At 36.3% G+C, this 25,379-nt stretch overlaps 1 protein-coding gene across 1 annotated transcript in view; it reads right to left on the bottom strand.

Annotated features, from left to right (window-relative positions):
- Window positions 1-6,032: 6,032 nt before the first annotated feature.
- DCAF10 (DDB1 and CUL4 associated factor 10) overlaps window positions 6,033-25,379 on the bottom strand; it is a 52,940-nt gene continuing 33,593 nt past the window's right edge. Inside the window, 5 exon segments of the mRNA XM_070375616.1 lie at window positions 6,033-8,196; window positions 9,216-9,361; window positions 12,979-13,092; window positions 14,545-14,747; window positions 23,150-23,347. Coding sequence (XP_070231717.1) covers window positions 7,828-8,196; window positions 9,216-9,361; window positions 12,979-13,092; window positions 14,545-14,747; window positions 23,150-23,347 — 1,030 coding nt within the window. The 3' untranslated portion in view covers window positions 6,033-7,827.

Consider the following 25,379-nt stretch of genomic DNA (forward strand, 5'->3'; position numbering starts at 1 on the left):
AAACACAAAATAGGGGCTCCCACCCCAGAACTGTGAAGTCAACATCCCTGGGTGTCAGCCTAGCAATCTTTTAACAAGCCCTCCTGGTGATACTAATGCCTGCACCACTTTTCATGTTCTCTGCCGGAAGGGAAGGGCCTAGAAGGAAATTTCTTAACCGTTAAGTTTTTGGAAATTTGTTATATCAGTAATAGGAAATGAATATAAATAGTTCTTTAGTATTAGTGAATGCCAAATCTCTTCTATTTAAATAAACTATAAGTAATCTATGTCAGTCATATTTCAGGAATAATTGAAATAGTGATCATTAATGCTATGGTTAAATTATCTAAAGAATGATTAATTTCTCCAAATAATCTGAACTGAAAGAGATTCACTCTATTTTCCTTTTCAATGACTTACCAAAAGTTAGCATCCCATGTAGGGGTAAATTAAATTTAGCATGTAAATTTAAAATAGCATGGCAAAATGGTCACTCACACTATTAAATAATACAAGATGTCATTCTAGGGAGCAGTGTGAAAAACATGTTCTAAATTTGTATGAGAACTGATCACTGTATACAGCTTGACAAAAAATTATCAACTATGCTTCCTATTGGTATGAATAATTTTCACTGAATAAATCATTTATGAAATGACACACATTCATATCGGAGAAGGCAATGGCACCCCACTCTAGTACTCTTGCTTGGAAAATCCCATGGACGGAGGAGCCTGTTAGGCTGCAATCCATGGGGTCGCTAAGAGTCAGACACGACTGAGCGACTTCACTTTCACTTTTCACTTTCATGCATTGGAGAAGGAAATGGCAGCCCACTCCAGTGTTCTTGCCTGGAGAATCCCAGGGACGGGGGAGCCTGGTGGGCTGCCGTCTATGGGGTCGCACAGAGTCGGACACGATTGAAGTGACTTAGCATAGCATATACACATTCATATTGAATAAACTTGTAAATGGCCAGAACTTTAGTGAACAGATGTGAATGGTTCAGATCTTAATAAATGTGTTTTCAGTGTAAAATGCCAGTTCTGTGTTTTACAATAGCAGCCTTCACAAAGTGCAGTGTGCACATAGCAGTGGAAAGACAAGGTGAACATAAACGTGCAGGAGGTAATGTAGAACTTTGATTTTTTTGAAGCTGAAACTCCAGTACTTTGGCCACCTCACGCGAAGAGTTGACTCATTGGAAAAGATCCTAATGCTGGGAAGGATTGGGGGCAGGAGGAGAAGGGGACGACAGAGGAGGAGATGGCCGGATGGCATCACCAACTCAATTGACATGGGTTTGGGTGGACTCCGGTAGTTGGTGATGGATAGGGAGGCCTGGCGTGCTGCGGTTCATGGGGTCACAGAGAGTCGGACACGACTGAGCAACTGAACTGAACTGATCCTTCTAAAGTTTCCTTTATACATGTTTTATGATGTATATAATAGATGAGTATACTATGTGTATAATTTATAAATAACCAAAATTTAAAGTGTTTTCTCTCAACTTTTTCTGTTAGGAGTTACATGATCAAAAAAGTTTAGAATACCACTAACAAGAAACACCACTGCCTCTGTCATAGCCTTATGGTTGATTCTGGTCTAAAAACGAACAAAATGTAAACAAAAGTTTTCAAACTAATACTAAATCCAAGTTTGCTATCTTTTAAATAGGTTAAAAGACACCCAAAAGGTGTGTCAAAAGATGTTTCAAAGTAGCATTATTTTTTTAAAGCACATTATGAGGTAGACTTAAACTACTCAATGCATATATTAATAAAACATTAAAAACCTTAAAATTGTATGTAGGTATGTAGATAAGTTCACCTGTAATTCTACCATCCATTTGAAAACTCAGAAAAGGTAAAAACCTATTAATAACGTGGGAAGAAGGAAGTTTTGTTTCAATTTTAGATTTGAGAAGTTACTAAATTATTTTATGGCTAGTTTTCAATGAATGTGAATATCTTTACTAGAAGGTAGATAAAAGGTACTCTAATGCTTATTGTTTTCACTAGGTCAAAATGATACTATCCAAGCAGGACCAGCTACATAATTTGTGAGCCCAGTGCAAAATAAAAATGCAGGCCCCGTGTTAAAAAAATTAAGAATGTCAAGATTGCTTCAGCAGAGCAATAAACTAAGCTTGAGGCTTTTCTTAGTAAAGGGCCCTTGTGACTGCACAGGTCACACACCCATGAAGCCAGTCCTGGGTCTAAGTCTGTGTCACCTGCAGTTATGGAATACCAAAACTTGAGTTATCTTTGTCCCTTGAGCTCTAGTACTAGACTAGGCATCTAGTAGGGAGTCACATGTTTGTTGAATGAAAAACTGAATCTTGCAATTTTCGAGAACAATGAGAAATGCTTGGTTTTTCTGTCCTACTGTCAGGAAAAAACCTTACTCCAATGAATAGTCTGTTCATTATAATAAATGATGGACTTCTGTAGTACTGAATAATTTACACATCAAAATTCTGGCCTCATGGGAACTTGAGACCACATACGGTGAATTTGATTCATCCAACATTCAATTTATTTGATTGATCCTGCTGGGCACTGGGAATAAAAGTCCCTGCCCTCAAGGAGCTTACACTTTGGTGTAAGAATCTAGTGAGAAAACTTTCTGGTGTTTGGCATATTATCTGGGACAATCTAAATTTCCTGAAAGTCAGAAAGCACAGTCAAGAAATAGAAGATGCAGTGAAATTTAAAAGAAAATTCAAATATTCAACCTTTAATGTAAAAACTGAAATCTTTATAAGGGAAAAAACTCAGGAAAGCTGAAAATTCTTTTTTAAGTATTTTGGACCAGATTTAAACTTTAAAAGGTATTTTATTATCTCTGGCATTTTCATCTATAGTGACATTTATATACACATACATAGAGGAGGGTATGTGCATGGGAGATATATTCCTTGGAACTTTGGATAAAATCCATTAATAAAATCCATTTTTCCATCACTAATTTCATTTACAACTAAAGCAGCACACAAGTAAATTTAAGACTTTGCTTTTGATAATAATTTCATATCATTTGAATGTGAGAAATTCTTCAGAATTGTGTTTAGGTTATAAATTTCGTACAATCTCATTTTGCACTGAGATTAAACTATCTGTACAATGTGATAACCATATATTTTAATAGTTATCGACAAAATTTAATGGCATCAAGAATACTCTTAAGTCTACCTGGATTTTTATTTTTTCACTCTGCACTCTTCTTTTTTCTTCAAAGCATGAAAGACCCCTGTGCAAATACAGAGCCTTTGTTTTTCCTTCCCTGTACTTTGGTACATTGCTTTCCTTAATATAGCAGCATCCTTAGCTTTTGTAGTATTTTACTTAGTGGCAACTGAAGAAAATCACTAGCCTGGGCTTTAACTGGGAACTTCAGAAGGTTGTTGTGAAACTGTCAGGAAGGTGGTGAGCAACCAAAAAAACTCTCATAGATTGTGCACCCAGAGCACATCCAGCTCTTTAAACACTAAGCAGACTTGGTTATCTCACCTCCCAGCTCATAACAGATGAACACAGCATATTAGAAGGAAGTGGGGAGCCTGTTAGAAGCAGGTGTATTGATAAGTGTAGTAAGAAACCACTATATAAGCAAAACAGACTGCTTAGCAGACATAAAATTTTTTAAATTAAAAAAAAAAAACACACCAGCAATCTGAGGCAAATGATTATATATACCTTGGGGCTAAGGGAATCACTTTATAATAATATCAATTTGTTATAGCCCTTTACAATTTATGAAGTATTTTACATACATCAGAGCTCTTTAGATATTTGTAATAACACATGAATATCACTTACTTTTCATCATGAAAAAGTGAATTATACTGTGCATGCTGTTTAAGAAGGCAGGTAAGGTATACTGACATATCTGAAAGACTTGCATCAAAAATAATTACAGGTTTTAAATTTTGGCACTTAAAGAGATATGCATTATTTATCCCAAAATTAATATATATGCTTTCTTCATAACCCACATGGTGTTACTGAGTGAGTTTTCATAGCTCTCAGTGACTGCTGGTCATTAAATGGGGATGATTGTCATCAGTAAGTTATCAAACTATTTATCCTGTTAAACACAAGCTTAACAGATCCTTACGGATGCCAACACCATATATTCTAATATGGGAAACACTAGGCTCCCAAAAGATTCTCTGAGTGTTTTTCCTATATTGCACTTTCTAGAAAACAGCTTTAACAATAATGTGATGTGATCCTGGTTCTAGATACAGAAGTGGGAAACAGATGATTAACCTTTTCCATGCTTGTTTTCCTCAAGTTTTTGGTATAGCCTCTCTTCAGGGATGTAACAAGGAGAAACAACAAAATACACATGCTTTTTGGGCTTCTGAGAAAAAAAGACCACAGACATTTTCAAAAGATTAAAATACAGGTCTCTTCTGCATCAGCCATTTCATTTTCACAATTGAAAATAAAGAACTACTGTGGAGTTGATGTTCTTAAAGTCATTCAACATAGCTTTGCCATAAATATACTACTCTGCAGAAAGCTTTTAAAAACAAGTATAATTTATACTATACTTACCAACAATTATACTTATCAATTATAATACAATTTACCAGTTATGAATAAAAATGACTAAAAATTTTGAGTTAAAAACACCAGATTAGACTTTATACTGTAAGTGAAATGGGACCTCAAAATTTTAAGTGTAATATCCCCCAATATTAATAGTATAGCATTCCTGATGCCTTTTAATTTCTTAATATTACCTGATGACTTTTTGATCATGATCATACCTCAGAGGGGGCTTCCCTGGTGGCTCAGAAGGTAAAGCATCTGCCTGCAATGTGGAAGATCCGGGTTTGATTCCTGGGTCAGGAAGATCCCCTGGAGAAGGAAGTGGCAACCCACTCTAGTACTCTTGCCTGGAAAACCCCATGGATGGAGGAACCTGGTAGGCTATAGTCCATGGGGTCGCAAAGAGTCGGACACGGCTGAGTGACTTCACTTCCTTCTATACCTCAGAGAAGACAAAAATTTTACTGAGTTTGCTGGCTATTAATTTTTCATTCTTATCTGTGTGACTCTGTACAAGGCTATTAATCCTCCATTTTTCTTTATAGTTATTTATCCTACTTGAGGGTTTTTAGTTAGGTATGGACTGTATGTACACCCTGCAGTTTATGGCACTAATTCTAATGGAAACTGTCAATCTTGTAAATGTTCTTTTGCATAGTAAAGAAAATAAGCCAGCTCTGTTAATAAGAGTTCCAGAGGGTGTTAAATAGGTAAATTAATAGGCCAGTTTACCATCCTTTACAAACTAAAGGGTAAAATGGTTGGGTAGTAAGCACAGGCTAGGAACTAAGACACTGGGTTTGAAATTCAGTACATGTCAGCTCTGTGCTCAGGGCACATCACCTAACCTGAGTCTCCCATTTCCTCCACAGTAAATTGGTGCTCACATCACCTACCTTGCAGTTTTTGTGAAGGTTAGCAGTAAAGTATGTACATTATTTGACATATGATAGAGTGGTTTAAGAATCATGTACTGAAATTTAGAGTTGGGCAACATTTGGGCCCAGCATCTAACATGGAGTGCTCTCCAAAGGAGATGCAATATATAGAAATTTCTTATAACCATTGTACTTAGTAGCTTATTTTTACTATCAGCATTAGGTATTTTTGTCTCCAAAACTTTCTTTTAAACATGTATTTTTTAAAAAGTTTATGGCAAACTTGTTTTTCAGTGTGTACTTTTTATGATGACTAAAAAAATTTACAATTTTTATTTTAACAACCATGGTAAAAAAAAAGATGTAATTTTTAAAATTTGTCCTAGAGCCAACATTATCTAAGTGAGATGTAACCTCTATGTGTGTAAATGGCTGTCTGGTAGATTCTACAAAAAATGTTATTTTTATTCATGCATTTGGGTTGCGTAAATATTTCTATAAGATTTAAAAGTTTCTCCTTATCGCTGGAATTCTCAGCATCAATATTCTCATACCTTTCTTTTTCAATCTATTGGCCAGTTTAAGGGTATCCATAGTAATACAACTTAAAGACAAAAAAAAAGTGTTTATAAATCTTTAACAGCCAGCATAATACAGTAGAAATTGCCCTGAGCAAGGAATGGAGAGACCTGAATTCAGGTCCTGGCTCTGCCACTAATTTTGCAGGATGACCTTAGCTAAGTCACTTAACTTCTACATTCATCAAATAATGAGATTGCATCCATTTTAAGACCTCTAAAATTGCTTTCATTTGCTTATTTTTTAAACTATCAAAACACCTTCTGGGAGTTGTGGTAAGCACCGGATGGGTACAGAAATATTTACTGATGTTTAAGGTAGTAATGTTTCAAGCTGTGATCTAGGAACCATCTGAATATAAATTATTTGGGGTTACTGTTAAAAATACAGATTCCTGTCCTCTCCCAGGCTGAATCAGAACCTCCTAAGGTGAGGGTCAGATTTCTCTATTTTTCACAAGCTCCTCAATGATTATTGGAGAAGGGAAAGGCTACCCACTCCAGTATTCTGGCCTGGAGAATTCTATGAAGTAGTCCATTGGGGTCACAAAGAGTTGGACACGACTGAGCGACTTTCACATCAATGATTATAATGCACCCTAAATGTTTGAGAACCACTGGCCTAAGAGAATATGTTCTAAGAGGGAAAAAACCAGCATGTGGCTCAAATTACTCTAACCTCTGGCAAAATCTCCTCTAAAGATAATCCCATTCAAAGCAGAGAAGACTAGAAAAAAGCTGCCTGCATCAGCAGAGTAGTCAGCCTTATGCCTGGCCCCTGCATGATGCTTTTTACTTGCTATGTTCCATAACAAGACACAACAAAAGGTCTTGACAACCAAGTCACTGACTGCCACAGTCATGACAACAGCTTGAAAACAAATGGAAGTTCTCTCTTCATTAACAGGAAGAGTTGAACTCAAGGAAAATGAGAAAAACACAACTCTATTTACTCTCAATTTTCCCTCCACCTGTCACTCTGTGATTCAAATAATGTGGTGGAGGACACAGAAAATCTAAGCTACATTGTTCTCATCACTCTGTGGCCAGACAGACAGTATACTAATTTAATAAATAAATCCTCTTCATACAATAGAAATGACCCAAGCCCATTCCTTCCTCTCTTTTCCTTTCTAATGCTATTGACAGGAACAAAATATCAACTAAGGACATATGCTGTAGACTTAAAAATTCATACAAATACAGTAAATTACAAAGAGAGGTGATAATGTTTTTTCTAGAATTTCACAACAAAATTACTCTCACGGTGAAAAACATAATTTTGACAGGAAACCTAAAAGACATTTTGCTGCAAGACTGTAACAGTTGTAAGGATAATGCCATCATCTGTGCTCATTATAGAGAAACTAACAGCAACTTTAAAAGGCCAAGAATACTGATAAGTGAAGATGAAATTTCTTTTCAGCAACCAGTATGCCAACATCAGACTTCCGGGTTTTATTCAATACTAGCATCACGAGTTTCTCCTAATCCAACCAAAACTCCTGCCAAATGTCCACAAAATTCACACCAAAATCAAAAACAGAAAGAGAATTAAAAGAAAGAGACCTGACAAAGCTACCAACAGAGCTGGAGTGTAGTGGCACGGGTCAGCAGGAGTGGAGGAATGCTGCAAAAGGAGTCTAACTTGGCGATGCCTCGTGATGCTGGATGATCAAGTACTCAGGTCACAGGTATGTTTGTGGACCCATAAGAACCAGGATCTTGACCCAAACTTTTAAGATCTAAAAAGAAAATACTTCACCTAAATTGAAGTATATAGAAGTCGAACACCAGTAGAGTTCCTTATTTGACGTTAAATTGTGCCTAAAACTTTGGCTGATACAAAGAAACCCGTCCACTAAGGCACCCAGAGGCGATCTGACAATGTGTTGGAGAGAACTTTGTCGTCAGTACCACATCATTGTGAGAGTACAGAGAACGGATCACCCGCAGGGGACTGGCTTCTTTGGGCAAACAGTCAATAAGTTCACTGCACTGTTTGTCAAACCCCAACAAGCGAATCCCATATCCATGTGGGGACGAAATCATTCGCCCATCAGGGCTGAAGCAAAGTTCTTTGATATAACCCCTGCCTACATTGGCTTCTTCAATGTAATGAGTTAGGCGTAGAGAACAGCGAGGTGCGACTGGTCTCACGGGTGCTCCTTCTTGGAATTCATAGACACAAGTCCACTAGAGGGAGAGAAGAGAGCGAAGTCAAAGTTACAGAGCCTCATAAATGGAGTATCATCTTTAAAAATTGTGAATAACTGTAGTCAGCTGTAACTTATAAAATGCAGTACAGCAACTACACTTCAACTAAAATTAATTCAAAAACAAAGTTATAGAGCCCCGAACAGTGCTACAGATAATCTTTCTTTCCCCCAAAGGCTCAACAGAATGCCACAGCTACATCCCTGCTGCAAGAAAACATCCAGATGAATGCTACCCCTCTCCCAATTAACAAAATCTGTAGGCCCCACACTGTCTTATCTACATTCATATCAAGGTTATTGCTGTACTGTGACACTTTGAAGCATTTTATTCCCCAAGGTTACTGTGACTTCTAAAGTAATAATTCCCCTGACAGTAACAACAATCTTGATATTTTAGGATTAAGATATCTAAGCCCTACACTACCTCTCCTACACACTTCGAAGACTCTTCTCTCCTGTTAGCTGTGGCTTCTGAAGCTAGTGAGATTCTTGGAAGACACTAGCTTTCCAGAGTAAGGAGGATCCTAAGGTCATACAACCCCTTTCCCCCTAGTTATCAGTTCAATCCCTTCCTTTCCCAAAGCTTTGTTTTTTTTGTTTGTATTTTGTCTGTGCTGGGTCTCAGTTACAGTATGCAGGATATTAGTTGTGGCATGTAGGGTCTAGTTCCCTGACCAGGGATTAAACCCTGGCCCCCTGCATTGTAAAAAGAGAAACTCGTAATACTCCATTGACTTAGCAAAACCTCCCATTTAGTCAGCTTAGCTCAGTCCTGGGTTTACTATGTAAGAGGTTTTTTACAATGAGATGAAGGAGGCAAGAATTAAACTGGGCTTAATCTGAGCTGATGACTGGTTTAAAGTATCTCCCACTTGCCAAACCCAGGCCAGAGAGGAGGAAGAAGGATTTTGAAGGGATTAAGACACCATGAGCACACATGGCAATGGCAGTTTGTTCAGTCAGCCCCGCTGAAGGTGCAGTGGTGCTGCCCCGTACCTCCTGATCATCAGTGTTGCTTGAGCACCGAAGAAGAGTGGCCCAGCCTTTTGGGTGCAGCTGTAAGGAAGTGATGCAGTTTCCACGGTCTCTCTCACCAGGAACTTCAGGGGTTAAGACTTCAAGACTATTTCGTGGTGAAATTCCTGAGATATAAGAATATTAGGATGTGGAATTCGTATTATTAAAAGACTAAGGCAGCTCATCAAAGCTTTGATTTCTGGCAGCCACCCCATCGGGGCTTCCTTATTTCTTCATCTGCCCTTTATGCTACCACATGTAAATACACTGAGGTGCCCTTCAGTGTATGGGCTATGTTTCTGGAGGTGGGTGTAGGGGAAAGGGTATGACAGTAACTAAAGAATCCAAGTTCCTGCAGCAGGAATCAACAGTAATCTATGGCTAAGGCAGTAATGGCATGAAAATGGCAACCCACTCCAGTATTCTTGCCTGAAGAATCCCACGGACAAAGGAGCCTGGTGGGCTACAGTCCATGGGGTTGCAAAGAGTCGGACATGACTGAGAGACTAACACACACACACACACGGCAGTAAAGCTGACTAGGAGTCCTTTTGATTTGAATCTGCATCTCAGAAAGCTATATAAGAATCAAAAGTTATGTGGTATGAAAGGAGTCTGGAAAAGTAAAAGATAACAATTCTCATCTCAGAAGACCTGGTGCTCTCTAGTCCAGAGAAATACTTGGAAGCCATGACGACTGCCTTAATGTAGATTAAAGATGTATGTAAGGAGCAGGACTTACAGCCCCTAGGATAGTACCATAAACAATAAGTTGACCTATAATTTTGGAGGTAAGAGAGGACAACTCACACAGAGACATGTCAAGACAAGGGGTGGGAGATACTGCCAACTGTACATATTCCTGGTACTCTGCTATGGCCATCATTTCTTTCTACCTAGCCACTGATGAAAGTGACTGCTGTAGTGAGCCATTGTTACAAATGGGAGTATGTCATGTCCCTGAGTATGTGGAAAATCACTTTCATAAACATTGTAAGGAAGCAACTTCGAAATTTAATACCAAGAGAAATATTTCAAAAATTCTGTGCCTATGCTGCTGCTAAGTCGCTTCAGTTGTATCCAACTCTGTGCAACCCTGTAGACGGCAGCCCACCAGGCTCCCCCGTCCCTGGGATTCTCCAGGCAAGAACACTGGAGTGGGTTGCCATTTCCTTCTCCAATGTATGAAAGTGAAAGATAAAAGTGAAGTCACTCAGTCGTGTCTGACTCTTAGCGACCCCATGGACTGCAGCCTACCAGGTTCCTCCGTCCATGGGATTTTCCAGGCAAGAGTACTGGAGTGGGGTGCCATTGCCTTCTCCGAGGAGTTAATTTAAAAATAATGAACTGCCTCTGTCAGACCCTTTGTGAATTATTTCTCACTTTGATGTGGTCTCTTCTTTTAAAAGCTTCCCTTTAGATTACTGCACTGACAAAAACCTGTTATGTTCTAAACTGCAGTTACAACCAAATTATATATAAGTAATTTCCCATGTGATTAAACTTTAACAACAATTTCAGGGAAAAAAATCCTATTTCAAGAATTAATTTTGAAAATCTATAACCAAAGCAGAAAAGAAACTCATTCTGAATAGGTAAGCAGTGGTTTTTGAGTCTCTGCTCCTTGGAGGTTGCTTAAGAGCTGGCTAAAGGGAGGAACCATACAGGGTCAGAGTGGAGATGGGGCAGCAAGACTGGAGGGTCAAGGGCCTCTCTAATTACACTTGGATCAGTTACTCTACTTTTATTTGTGCTACATCCCTAAAAATCCACAGGAGAAATATTACATATCCAGGCATAAATCTCTAAGAGGAGAATATTTAACCTTAAAAGGAGACAGCATAGTCTTTAATATCCAGAGGACCGGATGATGGATAGTCAATAGGTTAGGTTAGGAAAGACTCTCAAACCATTCTTGGAAGTAGCCATAAAAAGTAATCAAGTAATTAAATAGGCATTTACCAGGTAAGGCCACCCAGGAAAAACCTTAATTAGAAGTCTAATGTAAGGTCTCTCCTCTAAATTTCTAGGTACAAGATATCTCCAAAAGGTGACCCAAAACTACCAAAACAAAAACAAAACCTGTATCTAGCCATCAGACTACCAAGAGGAGAACAAATAAAAAGTGTTGAAAGACCTCAAATGTGGGTTAGTATGGAGAGGGATGGTAAGTGAAATTTGCTAGATAGAAAGCATTTCAATTGAGGGGTAGATAGGCTAGATTAACCAGACAGTTCTACCAGACTGGCTGGGAAAAAACTGGCAAAAGCTAAGTGGGGCCACATTGTATCTCACTTTATCCCACAACCCCTGTGAGGCTGCCAGGCATTGTTGAGGTAAGGAAACAGCAGAGCAAAAAGCCTACCGGGCTGGAACCAGGCGACTTTCACAAGCACCTGATAAATCATCCCTTTATATTATATATTATATAGCACTATCAGATCCATTGTTGTTACTCAGTTGCTAAGTCGTGTCCAACTCTTTGCAACCCCAGGGACTGCAGCGGACCAGGCTTCCCTGTCCTTTACTCTCTCCCAGAGTTTGTTCAAACTCATGTCCATGGAGTCAATGATGCTGTCCATCCATCTAATCCTCTTTCACCCCCTTGTCCTCCTGCCCTCAATCTTTCCCAGCATCAGGGTATTTTCCAGTGAGTCGGCTTGTCCCATCAGGTGGCCAAAGTACTGGAGCTTCATCTTCAGGCATCAGTCCTTCCAGTGACTATTTGGGCTTGATTTCCTTTAAGATTGACTGGTTTCATCTCCTTGCTGTCCAAGGGACTCGAGTCTTCTCGAGCACCACAGTTCAAAAGCATATTCTTTGGTGCTCAATCTTCTTTATGGTCCTACTCACATCACTGTAGATCTGTACATCACTACTGGAAAAACCATAGCTTTGACTATATGGACCTTTATTGGAAAAGTAATGTCTCTGCTTTTTAATATGCTATCTAGGTTTGTCAGCTTTTATTCTAAGGAGCAAGCGTCTTCCAATTTCATGGCTGCAGTCACCATCTGCAGTGATTTTGGAGCCCAAGAAAATAAAATCTGCCACTGTTTCCATTTTTTCCCATCTATTTGCTGTAAAGTGATGAGATCAAATGCCATGATCTTCGTTTTCTGAATGTTGAGTTTTAAGCCAGTTTTTTCACTCTCCTCTTTCACCTTCCTCAAGAGGCTCTTTAGTTCCTCTTCAATTTCTGCCATCAGGGTGGTATCATCTGCATTATCTGAAGCTGTTGATATTTCTCCCAGCAATCTTGATTCCAGCTTGTGATTCATCCAGCCCAGCATTTTTCATGATGCACTCTCTCATTTAATTTCTGTTACAATCTTAATTGGAGTCTGTATTTCCCAACTATTCTCTCTCCAAACAGGACCAAACTTAAATCCAGGAAGTAAAACCAAAATTCAAATTCCAAAAAAAATTTAAGCCCATGATATTCAACCTAGAGACTCTGGTTAGCTTTGTGGGGTTTTGTTTGTTTTTTGGCCACAATGAGGGACATATGGGATCTTAGTTCCTTGACGAGGGATGAAACCTGTGCCCCCTGCAGTGGAAGTGCAGAGTCTTAACCATTGAACCACCAGGGAATTCCCTGGTTAGCTTTTTGAAAATGATTATTGAGGGGCAAGGAAAAACCTCATCTCTATTGGCTTTTATTTTTAAAGATTAAAATCAAACCAAAGAAAGCTATTTTAGCATCTATATACAAGATTATTAAATCCAACTTCTAACCTACCTTCTCTTTGTGAGGTGCGTGACATGTGTTTCTCAGAAGATGAATTAGAATCACTGTGATGACAAGGTGAACCAGAAACTCTAGGACCAGACGAACTCGACAAAGTGGTAAGATCTTGAAAATACAAAACATTCCAACAGTGAATTCTGGTAGTGTCTCAACTTTTAAATAATCTACTTGAATCATATTTTTAAAGTTCATCTGAAGCATGGCAACTACATACCCACCTAAAAGTGGTCTATAAATAACTAAGATTGAGGTGGGCAAGATGTTTCTTTGGAATGTCCTATCCATTCCAAGGCTTAGTCGCTTTCTAAAATTCTTTACACCAATGACTTAAGTGAAATAAAAATGAAAAACCAAATAAACACAGGAACATCTTGAAAAGTGAAAGTGAAGTTGCTCAGTCATGTCTGACTTTTCGCGACCCCATGGACTATAGCCTACCAGGCTCCTCCATCCATGGGATTTTCCAGGCAAGAATACTGGAGTGGGTTGCCATTTCCTTCTCCAACATCTTAGGTTCCCCATTATTTCTGTAGTGAAATGGAATAAGAAAATTCAGCATGAATGAAACCTGAGCTGCTCAGTCTGTTGTTTTATGTTAGAATAGCATCCAAACAACAGGCCCATTACTGAGAACACGAACAGATCTTCCTTAAAGCATAGCAACAACTTCTATCATGCTTATTGAAATTATGTGAATACTATCTTTGAAATGCAATACAAACATAATATTGAAATCTGAGAAAATAAAATGAATATCAGATAGGGGAGTCTGATGTACTACTCCAAACAGCAGTCTCTATGTCACACTTTTCTTGTAGCCCCACACATCTGTGGGGACTTCTTATTAATCTAATTTCTTTTGATGGTATTAAGTATCAGAATTACCTTTAAAAGACAGAAAACCTTCTTGGTTTTTAAGCAAAACATGCCAATTAGATCTCCTAAATCACTACTTCTCACTAAGCTTAAGTTGATTATTAATGTTTAACCTAACAAATTCTGAAATTAAAAGGACTGCACTTACATGTTAATGAATCTCTTGCTTGCAAATAAGCTGGTAAAACTTAAATTTCTACTTTCAGCAATGAAATTAGGCAACTGCAATACAATGAGGCCTATGCATTCCCAAAGATCCTCAAAAGTGGCCACATGCACAGAGAAAGATTCCAACCATTTGAAGCTGATTTTAAATGCCAATTTATCAGAAAGACTTAAAAAGATTGACAGTACTTTGGGCTATCACTAGTATTTGAGATAATGATGATTTACAAACACTGATGAAAATTTTCTGGCTAGCAGAGGGCTAAAATATTTTTTTTTAGAGTTTGAAGTTATTCTTCCTAGATAATTTGTGAGGTACAAACTAATACTACATCAAAGATACATGTAGATCATTATACTTCTTTGGGAAAAAAGCTCTCACTGAACTTTCCAAAGAATGTCTTTTAATTTTCTTCCCTTCTTCCTGTTATCATTCTCAAAATAGAAACATATACCATCTCCACATCTGAGATTATTTAGAAAACTCTTTCTTTTAATCAAAAAAGGAAAGCTTACCTGAACTTGATGTTGTTCTTCTTGCCCTCAAAATGGGATAGCTGCCTACTTCTAAAGACTTGGTTAAGTCAAGATCATGCAAAATCAAGAGATATCCAGAGGACGTTGAGATCAACATTTTGGAACAATCTGGTGTTAATCTCATCCGCATAAGAAAACGTGTGTGAAAGAATTTCTTATGTGGACATCCATCTTCTGTACACCTACAGAAGAAATCAAACCAACAAAACCTAGTTATCATAAACATTCAGTGATAGTCCTATTTTTGCCCTTCCAACTAGAATTTACACTCAATGTATACTCAGACTTATACAGATGAAAAATTTTTGCTCCCCATTCCTTCTTCCATCTCTTTAACTTTTTTAAAAAGATTATTCTTTCTTTCTCATGTATATTAAGTAAAACTTGGTTGAGGAAAACTCTTTTTATTGCTCTGAAAAATCTTTATTTCACTCTTTTTGATTAAAGGTTCAGCTGAGCCTATAAGGGTTGATAGTTATTTCTTTCTAAATAGGATAATATTTCATTGAGTTCTGGCTTCCATTGTTGTTATTTTAAAGTCTGTTATCAGTTGAATTGTTACTTTGGATATTTTTTTTTTCCTTTGACTAATCTTCCCTTGTCTTTGGAGTATTGCAGTTTCACTCTGACGTTTGGAAATGTTGATTTCTTATTATTGATCTTCACTGAGATTCGTTTGACTTTCTAAATCTTAAGATTCAAATTGTTCATATATTCTGGAGGATTTTCTGTCATTATTCCAATGTTGCCTCTCACCTATTTCTAAATTCTTTTGGAGTTCTAAATAGATACTTGAAACATTCCCATGAGACTCTTGTCTCATAACTGCTCTTTCATGTTTGCTATCTCCTCATCTCCATATATTGCCTTCTGGGTAATTTTTCAGTATCTATATTAATCTGTTGTATAAACTGTTTCTGCTACTTGTTTTTATAAATTTCAACAGTATTTTTTTTTTTTTTTTTACTTCTTTAAGTTCTATTTGGCTTTATTTCAAATCTGCATGATCTTTTGGATACATTTTTATTCCTTGCCTAATATTTTTTATTCCCCATTTTATTTCCTTTTTATTTTTAAAACTGTGAAATGTATCATCCTTACAGAAAAGTACATAAAGTACTTGTAGAGTTTAGAGAAAAGTGAACATCTGTAACTCACCACCCATGTTAAGAAGTATCAATACCAATACTTTAAGTCTCCTGTTTCTCTCCCCTTGTTGCATCCTTCAGTCAGCATGCAGCACTTCAAGCATGCAATGTCTTTTCTTATCTGAGAGTTTTTCTAAAATTTAAGTCGTCTTCTCCTTATGTAGTCTCTACTTTTTCCAAAATATCTCCCCGTTTGTTTAGGTCTTTCTATTAAGACACGTCTGTCAAATGTCTGATTATCTTTTGACTATCTGCTCATAGTTAAGAGTGGGGAACTAAAAAAAGTGACTGGGAACTCTAAGTGCAAGGGCAGGCTTCAAAAAAGGAAGCCATTTTTTGAGGAACTTCTGATGTCAGTATCTTTAGTTCAATAGCTGAAAGAACTCTCAGGATATCTGAATTCAGTATTCAGTGTGCATATGGTCATTTAGTCCCCCTGATTTTGGTCAGGTACTCAAAGCCTTCAACTGTGTCTGGCATCCTTTAATATAGAGAGATTTCTATTTTACCCTCTTTAGAGAATAAGATTTAAGATTTCTGCTGACATAGAGGAGGTAAATCATCCAGCAGTATGGATTAAGGGAAGAGATATAAATCCTTAAATATCTTTCATTTAAATCCTTATTTTAGCTACCCTTTCTACTACACAGTACCCAGAGTTGCCAGTTCTTGTGATTTTTGAGGATTTTGTATAAACTGTCTTAAGTTCTTAATGTTTTCCACTGCTAGTTTAGGATTCAACTTTCTTGTACTTATTATTAAGTAAGTTGCTAAGATGGTTGCCACTCATCCTCCTGCTTTCCAGATTTTAAAATTTTATTGTCATTGCTTTCTTTCCTGTTTCCCCATCTTACGAGTTTATACCCTTCATTTAAAATTTGTTTGTATTTTAGAGGAATCTTCTCATTCACAGACTCTATTCAGGTCTTATAATAACTTAAATAAAATTTTAGTTTTCTCCATAATGGTTATATAAATCTTCTGCTGTAATTTATTCCTGTGTACCAACTAAAATTTTTAAGAGTATTTTATTTATTTAATTTGGCCATACTACATGGCATACAGGATCTTAGTTCCCCGACCAGGGATTGAACCTACTATGCCCCTTACACTGGAAGCACGGAGTCTTAACCACTGGACCATCAGGGAAGTCCCCAGCTAATATTTTTAATTATTAAAATTATGTACTTAAAAATTTTTAATTATTTAAAGTTATGTATAGGAACACTATTGATTTTTATATTTTGACCTTATATCAACAACTGTAGTTAACTCTGATTCTAATAATTTGTCAGTAGAATTTCCAGGGTTTTCTATCTAGTCCACGTGTCTAAAAACTGAGGCCTATGGGCAAAATCTGGATTACTGTTTTTTTTTATTAATTTATTATATTTTATTAGGGGTCTTCACTGCTGCACATGGGCTTTCTCTAGCTGCAGCGAGCAGGGGCTTCTCATTGTGGTGGCTTTTATTGTTGCAGAGCACAGGGAGTAGGCGCATGGGCTTCAGTAGTTCTGGCACTTGGGCTCAGTAGTGTGGTGCATAGGCTTAGTTGCTCTGTGGCACGTGGAATCTTCCTGGACCAGGGGTTGAACTCATGTCCCCTACAATGGCAGGCAGATTGTTATCCACTGTACCACCAGGGAAGTTCTCATTGCCTGTTTCTATATACAAAGTTTGTTGGAACACAGCCATACTCATTCATGTATTATCTATGACTGCTCAGAGACAATAGAACGTGTGTGCATGCTAAGTCACTTCACTTGTCTGACTCTTTGTGACCTCATGGGCTGTAGTCCACCAGGCTGCTCTGTCCATGGGATTCTCCAGGCAAGAATACTGCAGTGGGTTGCCATTTCCTCCTCCAGAGGATCTTCCCAACCCAGGGGTCGAACCTGCATCTCTTAAGTCTTCTGCATTGGCAGGCAGGTTCTTTACCACCAGCGCCACCTGGGAAGCCCCAGTAGAACACACAAAATCTAAAATATTTATTCCACAGTCCTTTATAGAAAGTTTGCCAGCCCCTGATATAGACAATCATATCATCTGTGAATGCTGTTTCATTTTTTTCTTTTCCAATCCTTATATATTACAATCCTTATTTATTTTACTGCACCAACTAGGACCCTGCCTCCCTCCACACTAAAACAATAGTGAACAGTAATAGTAATAGCAAGTATGTTCTCCTTCCTGATTTTAGAGAGAAAACTTCTAAAATTTCACCATTTCAAAATGTGCTATAGGTTTTTAGTGCATACTTTTAATGGGTTTCCTTCTATGTCTAGTTAATTAACAGACTGTTTTAAACAGTTTTATCATGGTATAATTTCATACCATAAAACTCAATTCATTTTAAGTGTACAATTAAGTGATTTATTTTTTAGTAAATTTACCAAATTGTGTAATCAATATAACCCAATTTTAGAACATTTTCATCACTTTAAAATCCCTCTTCCCCATTAGCAGTTACTCCCTTTCCGACTCCCAGCCACAGGCAACCAGTACTATTTCCTATCTCTACAGATCTGCCTGTTGTTGACACTGTATATAAATAGAATCATACAGTAAATTGTCTTCTGGTTTAGCTTTTTCACTTAACTTTTCTGGGGTTCTTTGACATTGTAGCACCTAACAGTACTTTGTTCATTATCACATAGTATTCTACTGTATAAATATATCATCACATGTTGTTCATCATTTTACCAGTTTATAAGTATTTGAACTGGTTCTATTTTCTTCTGCTATTATGAATAATAGTATTATAAGCATTCTTTGTGCAAACATATGTATTCATTTCTCTTGGGTAGATACCTAGAAGTGGAATTGCTAGATCATATGGCAACTCTTGTGTTTAACATTTTAAGAAGCTGCCAAACTGTTTTCTAAAATGGCTGTATCATTTTATTTTCCTACAAGCAATATGTGAGATTCTGGTTTCTTCATATTCTTGCCAGTATTTGTTGCTGTCTTTTTTGTTAAAGCTATCTTATTGAATATGAAGTGGTATCTTATTTCGGTTTTAATTTGCATTTCCTTTAAGACTAATGACGTCATACATCTATTCAGGTGCTTATTAATCATTTGTATATTGCCCTTGGTGAAATGTCTATGTAAATATCTCACCTATTTTTAAAGTGGGTTATTTGTAATACATATAAGTGAGCTGGAAGTGTTCTTTATACATTCTGGATACAAATCCTTTAGTAAATGTGATCTACAAATATGCTATCCCATTCTGTAATATTTCTTTTCACTTTCTTAGTGTCATTTGATGTACAAAGCTTTTTAACTTTAATGAAGTCCATTTTATCAATTTTTAAAATCAGTTTGGTGTTATATGAAAATTCACTCACATGTTTTCTTCTAAGAGTTATATAGTTTCAGCTCTTATGTTCAGGTTGAAATCCATTTTGAATTCATTTCTGTGATGTGAGATAATGGTCTAAATTCATCTCTTTGCATGTGGGTATCTGGTTGCTCATATCATTTGTTGAACAGACTATCTTTTCCTGAACCACTGAATTACCTTAGCACCTTTGCTGAAAATCAGCTGATCATAAATATAAGGATTGATTTCTGGACTCTCAATTTTGTTCCCTTATGTTAGATTTCTATCCTATGTCAGTACCACCTTGCCTTGATTACTATGGCTCCGTAGAAATTTCTGAAATCAGAAAGTGTGAATTTTCCAAATTCATGCTTCCTTTTGAAGATTGTTTTGGTTATTCTGGGTTATTTCTATTTCCATAAAAATTTTAGAATTGGTTTGACAATTTGTCCAAAAAAAAAGGCAGCTAGAGTTGATAGGGATTGCACTGAATCTATATACTAATTTGAGAGAATTGCCATCTTAATGATATTGAGATCCATGAGCATGAAATGGTCTCTCCATTCATTTATATCTTATGTTTTATTCTTTTTGATGCTATTATGAGTGAAATTTTTCTTTTTATTCTTTTTTGGACTGTTCATTGCTCATGAACAGAAATATAGTTTTATATATGAATCCTATTTTATGACCTTGCCGAACTTATTAGTTCTAGTAGTTTTGTGAATTCAAGATTTTTAATATATAAGATCATATCTTATATATAGATAATTTTACTTTTCTTTCCAATCTAAATGCCTGTTATTTTTGTCTGAATGTACTCAGTGCATATCCAGTAAGATGTTGTATAAAAGTGGTGAGAGTAGGCATCCTTGCCTTGTTCCCAGTCTTAGTGGGGGTGTTTTTAGTCTTTCAACACCGAGTATGATTTGAGCTATAGGCTTTTTATAGCTGTCCTTTATCAAGTTGAAAAAGTTCCTTCTTACTCCTAGTTTTATCACAGATGGGTATTGGATTTTGTCTTGTGTTTTTTCTGCCTTTGGATGATCATATATATGGACTTTGACCTTTATTAATATATTACACAAATTGATTTTTAGATGTTTAACCAACCCTATCTATATCCTGGAATAAATTCCACTGGTTGTGACATATAATCCCTTATATATGTTGCTAGGTTAGATTTGCTAATATTTTGTTGAGAATTTTTATCAAACTATCAGGAGAAGGATATTGGGTCTGTAGTTTTCTATTCTTACGGTGTTTGTCTGGGTTTGTATCAGAGTAATACTAGCCTCATAAAATGAGTTGGTAAGTGCTCTCCCTTCCTCTCTATTTTCTGTAAGACTGTGAAAGATTGATATCATTTATTCTGTAAATGTCTGGTAAAATTCACCAAACTTCATGAGTGAAGACTTACAAGTCTGGGCTTTTCATTGTGGGAAGATTTTTAAATTGCCAATACAATTTCTTTACTTGCTATATAGGTCAATAGGTCTAGAGATTTTGTTTGCTCTTGAGTTAAATAATTTGTGATTCTGCAGGTATTTGTTTATCAAAGTTGTCTAATTTGTTGCCATAAAGTTGTTCATTGTGTTCTTTTGTGGGGCTTCCCTGATGGCTAAGTGGGTGAAGAATCCACCTACAGTGCAGGACACACAGGAGTCATGGGTTCAGTCCCTGGGTTGGGAAGATCCCCTGGAGGAGGAAATGGCAATGCACTCTAGTATTCTTGCTGGGAAAATCCCATGGACAGAAGAGCCTGGTGGGCTACAATCCAAAGGGTCACAAAGAGTAGGATACAACTGAGTGAGTAAGCACGTATTCCTTTTTAATCCTTTTAATTTCTGTAAGGTTGGTAATGATGTCTCTTTTAATTATGAATGATTGTTGAATTTTATTCTTCAGCTGATACAGTCATAAGGATTTATCTATTTAATTTGTTAATGGGATAAATTATACTAACAGAATTTCTACTGATAAATCTTTTCATTTCTAGAATAAACCCAAAGTGGTCATGATTATTTTGATTAATTTGTTACAGAATCATTTTTTTTTTTTTTTAGAATATTCACATCTACATTCATATTACAGACTGAACTTTCATTCTGAATTCAAGTATCAAGGTCATACCAGCTTCATACCTAAGGTAAGGAGAATTCCATTTTTCTGCAATCTGGACAGTTTAATAAAATTGGAATGTTTGTTTCTTGTAATATTTGGTAGAAGTCACCTGTAAAACTGACATGCTGCTGTTTAATTAGTAGCTATGTTTTAATTGACTTTTTTTCTTTCATTTCTCTAATGGTTAAAGCAAGGTGATGCTCAGAATATTTAAATAACCAGCCCTACATGAAAACTAGCCAGAGTTGATGCTGGAATTGGATCCTGAGTTTCAGAGTTTCAGTGCTGGAACTGAATCCTGTAATTAGTTTACTATGTAAGAGTGACTTCAGCTACTGGATCATAAAGAGAGATCTTGAGGGAGGTATCTCTAGAGAGGTTTGTGGGTACCCAGAGGTGCTAGGATATGACACCTGAGGATGATTCATGACAGTAACTATCTATTAGTTAGTTTGGAAGAAATTCAACCTTTTAACAACCTTTTCAGCTGAACCAGTGCATAATGGTTAAATATCTGTCCTGGTAATGTCTATTTTTTTCTATTTCTTTCTTGATCACTTTTGCAAAGGTGTATTTTTTGGGGTAATCTGTCAGTTTCATCCAAGTTTTCAAATATATTGGCATAAAAGTGACCTTATTATTTTACTTTATATTGTATTTTTTATTGTCTCTCATTGTTAAGATTGTGTCATCTCTCTTTTTTCCTTAATGTATCTTACCAGAGAACAAGCTTTTAAAAAAATCTTTATTGTACTTTCATTTTGTTTCATTAATTTCTGCTTTTATCTTAATCATTTCTATATATCTACTTTCATCAGATTTATTATCTTTTTTGAGTAAGATGCTTAGTTCATTAATTTTTAGTCTATCTTTTGACTTCACTATGATTTTTTTCTTTGACCCATCAATTATTTAGGACGTAAGTTTATAAGTCTCCAAACCTTGGAATTTTAATTTACCTGTAGTTATTTAAACTATACTGAGATCAGAGAAAAGATTTGTGTGATAACAATTCTTTGTTACTGGTTGAGACGTACTTTGTAGTCCAGAACACACTCAATTTTTGTACATGTTCAAACTCTGCTTCAGAGGATGTATTCACTATTTGGCAGCAGAATTCTACATCTGCCAACTAAGTCAAGGTTATTAATAACATTAAAATCTTCTAAATTAAAAAATAATTAGTTCTAAGTTTAAACAGGATGCTTGTCTTAAAGATAATCAGTAGCTCTATGCTTGGCTCAAACACTATGCATAACTAGAAATCTTTAAGAATATTCCCCTAGTTTTACATATGAGCTCTAAAAAGAATATTTCAGAAACTTATAATTATTTCCGAAACTTCAACTCTTTCAGTTCTCTATCAGGAGATATTCTATTGAAGTGTTTTAGTGACAACTTAGATGGGATGACTAGCCCACTGTGAAAACTACCCCACGCACCACAGGATGTTTACAAACTCTGATCTCTGCTGACTAAATGTGAATGGAAATCCTCTTCTCTTCTCCTGTAGTGACAACTAAAACTGCACCACACATTATGTCTAAACATTCCCCTAACATCAGTACCACTCTGAGAAACTACTCTTTTAATGCATGAAAACAAACTTCAAAATTTACAAAATAGATTTAGAATTGAAGGATCAAAGGAAAACATTTCAGTTCCACAAAGGAAATAACAAAATATTTTTCCTTAAATTCAGGAAACTCATCTTATAAACCAGTTTTCATCATTAACTTGGTTTTGGTTAAGTATTTGGTACTTGGTCTTTTTTCTATATAATTTTCTCCAAGTTTTTTAGTCACGATATATGACTAACTGCAAGGAACTAAAGATAGAATCACGTTCTGACTGTTTTTCCCAAAGCCAGTTTCTTTCTTCTAAAGAAACATGAGAGCCAAGACAGAACACCGAGTTTTTTTTTACCATTTTAAAATCATTTTTTTGTTGTTCATAATCCTAACATAGTCTCCTGTTCACAAACCTGTTGGTGTCCCAAATAATGACATTTCCATCAAATCCTGACGTTACTAAGAGTCTTGTATTAGTATCATATTCGATGTTCTTCACCCAGCTAGTGTGACCATGTAAAGTGCATACTTTCGTGTTCAGTTTTCTCAGATCCCATAGGGCTATTGTAGTGTCATCAGAACAGGTGGCAAACAACCGGTTATCAAGAAATCTACAAAGCAGAAAAGAAAAACTGGTTTATTTAATCTCTTATTAAAGAAAACTGCTGTTACCTAATCAAGAAAACAAACCAAAAAAGGACTACAAACTTACTGTACAAACCCAGTGATTCTAATATATAACAGTAGTAAGTATACTTTACATAACCAGAGGATACAAGGAGTTAATGAGGACCATGTTGTAATTTTATCTACTTGTGTTAAATTATTTTATTGAAAACCAGGAATAGAGGTGGGTGTTTAGAGAACAATGCTAGAGAAAATGAATTTTAGAATCTATATAGGAAACACAAATGGTAAGAGACAATAGGAGACAAGGAGATTTTGAATACTTAATTGCAGGTGAAACATGTTAAGCATAAAGTGTTCAAAATTATGACAAATATTTACTTTGTTACAAATAACATCGCTTTCTATTTAGTGTACATTTCTCTTTAAAATATATTTACATATACAAAATCAATTCAAAGTGAAAGTGAAAGTGTTTAGTCACTCAGTTGTGTCCTACTCTTTGTGACCCCATGGACTATAGCCCACAGGGTCCTCTGTCCATGAAATTCTCCAGGCAAGAATACTGGAGAGAGTTGTCATTCCCTTCTCCAGGGGATCTTCCTGACCCAGGGATCTAATCTGGGTCTCCTGCATTGCAGGCAGATTCTTTACCAATTGAGCCACCAGGAAAGCCCAATTAATTCAAAGGCATTCCCCAAATAACTCACTTCTAGGACAACGAAGAAGAAATGGAAAAATTCTTTAAAAGGTACAGTCTTGAACCAAGATTAAACCAGGAAGAAATAGAAAATACCAACAGATCAATTATCAGTAATAAAATTCAATCAGTAATTTAAAAAGTCCTCACAGGGAATTCCCTAATGACCCAGTAGTTAGAACTCTGCTTTCACTGCTGAGGGCCAGGTTCCATCCCTGGATGGGGAACTAAGATCCTGAAAGCCACATGGCACAGCCAAGTAAATAAATTAATAAATATTTTAAAACTTAAAAATAAAAATAAAAACTCCCCACAAACCGAAGTCCAGGACCAAATGGCTTCCCAGGTGAATTCTACCAAACATTTAGGGAAGAGTTAAAATCTATCCTTCTCAAACTATTCTAAAAAATTGCAGAGGAAGGAACACTCTCCAACTCATTCTATGAGTTCCCTGATACCAAAACCAGTCAAAGATATCACATGCACATAGTAATTACAGGCCAGTATCACTGATAAACACAGATGCAAAAAGCCTCAACAAAATATTAGCAAACTAAATCCAACAATATGAAGAGGATCATACAACATGATCAAGTCAGATTTTATCCCAGGGATGCAAAGATTTTTCAATATCCACAAATCAATGAGTATGATAAACCACCTTAAGAAATTGAAGAATAAACACCATATGATCATCTCAACATATGCACACAAATCTTTTGATAAAGTTCAGCATCCATTTATGATTAAAAACTCTCCAGAAAGCAGGTATAGAGGGAATCTGGCTTAATATAAGGCAATATATGACAAAGCCACAACATCATACTCAATGGTGAAAAGCTGAGGGCATTTCCTTTTACCACATTATTGATCAGAGACGTATCAATATGTCTTCTGTTATCCCAAAATTATTTATCAGAGACATTTCAATATTCATTTACATAACAAATTGCCAGCCACAGGCATTAGTTTCTGCAAAAATCCCCCAGTCAATAATGCGTTAAGACCAGAAACAAAACAAGGATGTCCATTCTGAAGTCCTATCCACGGCAATTAGAGATGAAAAAGAAATAAAAGGACTCCAAATAAGAAAGGAAAAAGTAAAACTCACTGCTTGCAGATGACATGATACTACATAACAGAAAATCCTAAAGATACCACAGAAAACTATTAGAGCACATCAGCAAATTTGGTAAAGTTGCAGGATACAAAATATACAGAAATCTGTTGTAGTTCTATATGCTAACAATGAACTATCAGAAAGAGAAATTAAGGAAACAATTCCATTTACCATCATGTCAAAGAGCATAAAATAC

Source organism: Bos mutus, chromosome 8, assembly GCF_027580195.1.
Source record: "Bos mutus isolate GX-2022 chromosome 8, NWIPB_WYAK_1.1, whole genome shotgun sequence".
Lineage (NCBI taxonomy): Eukaryota > Metazoa > Chordata > Mammalia > Artiodactyla > Bovidae > Bos > Bos mutus.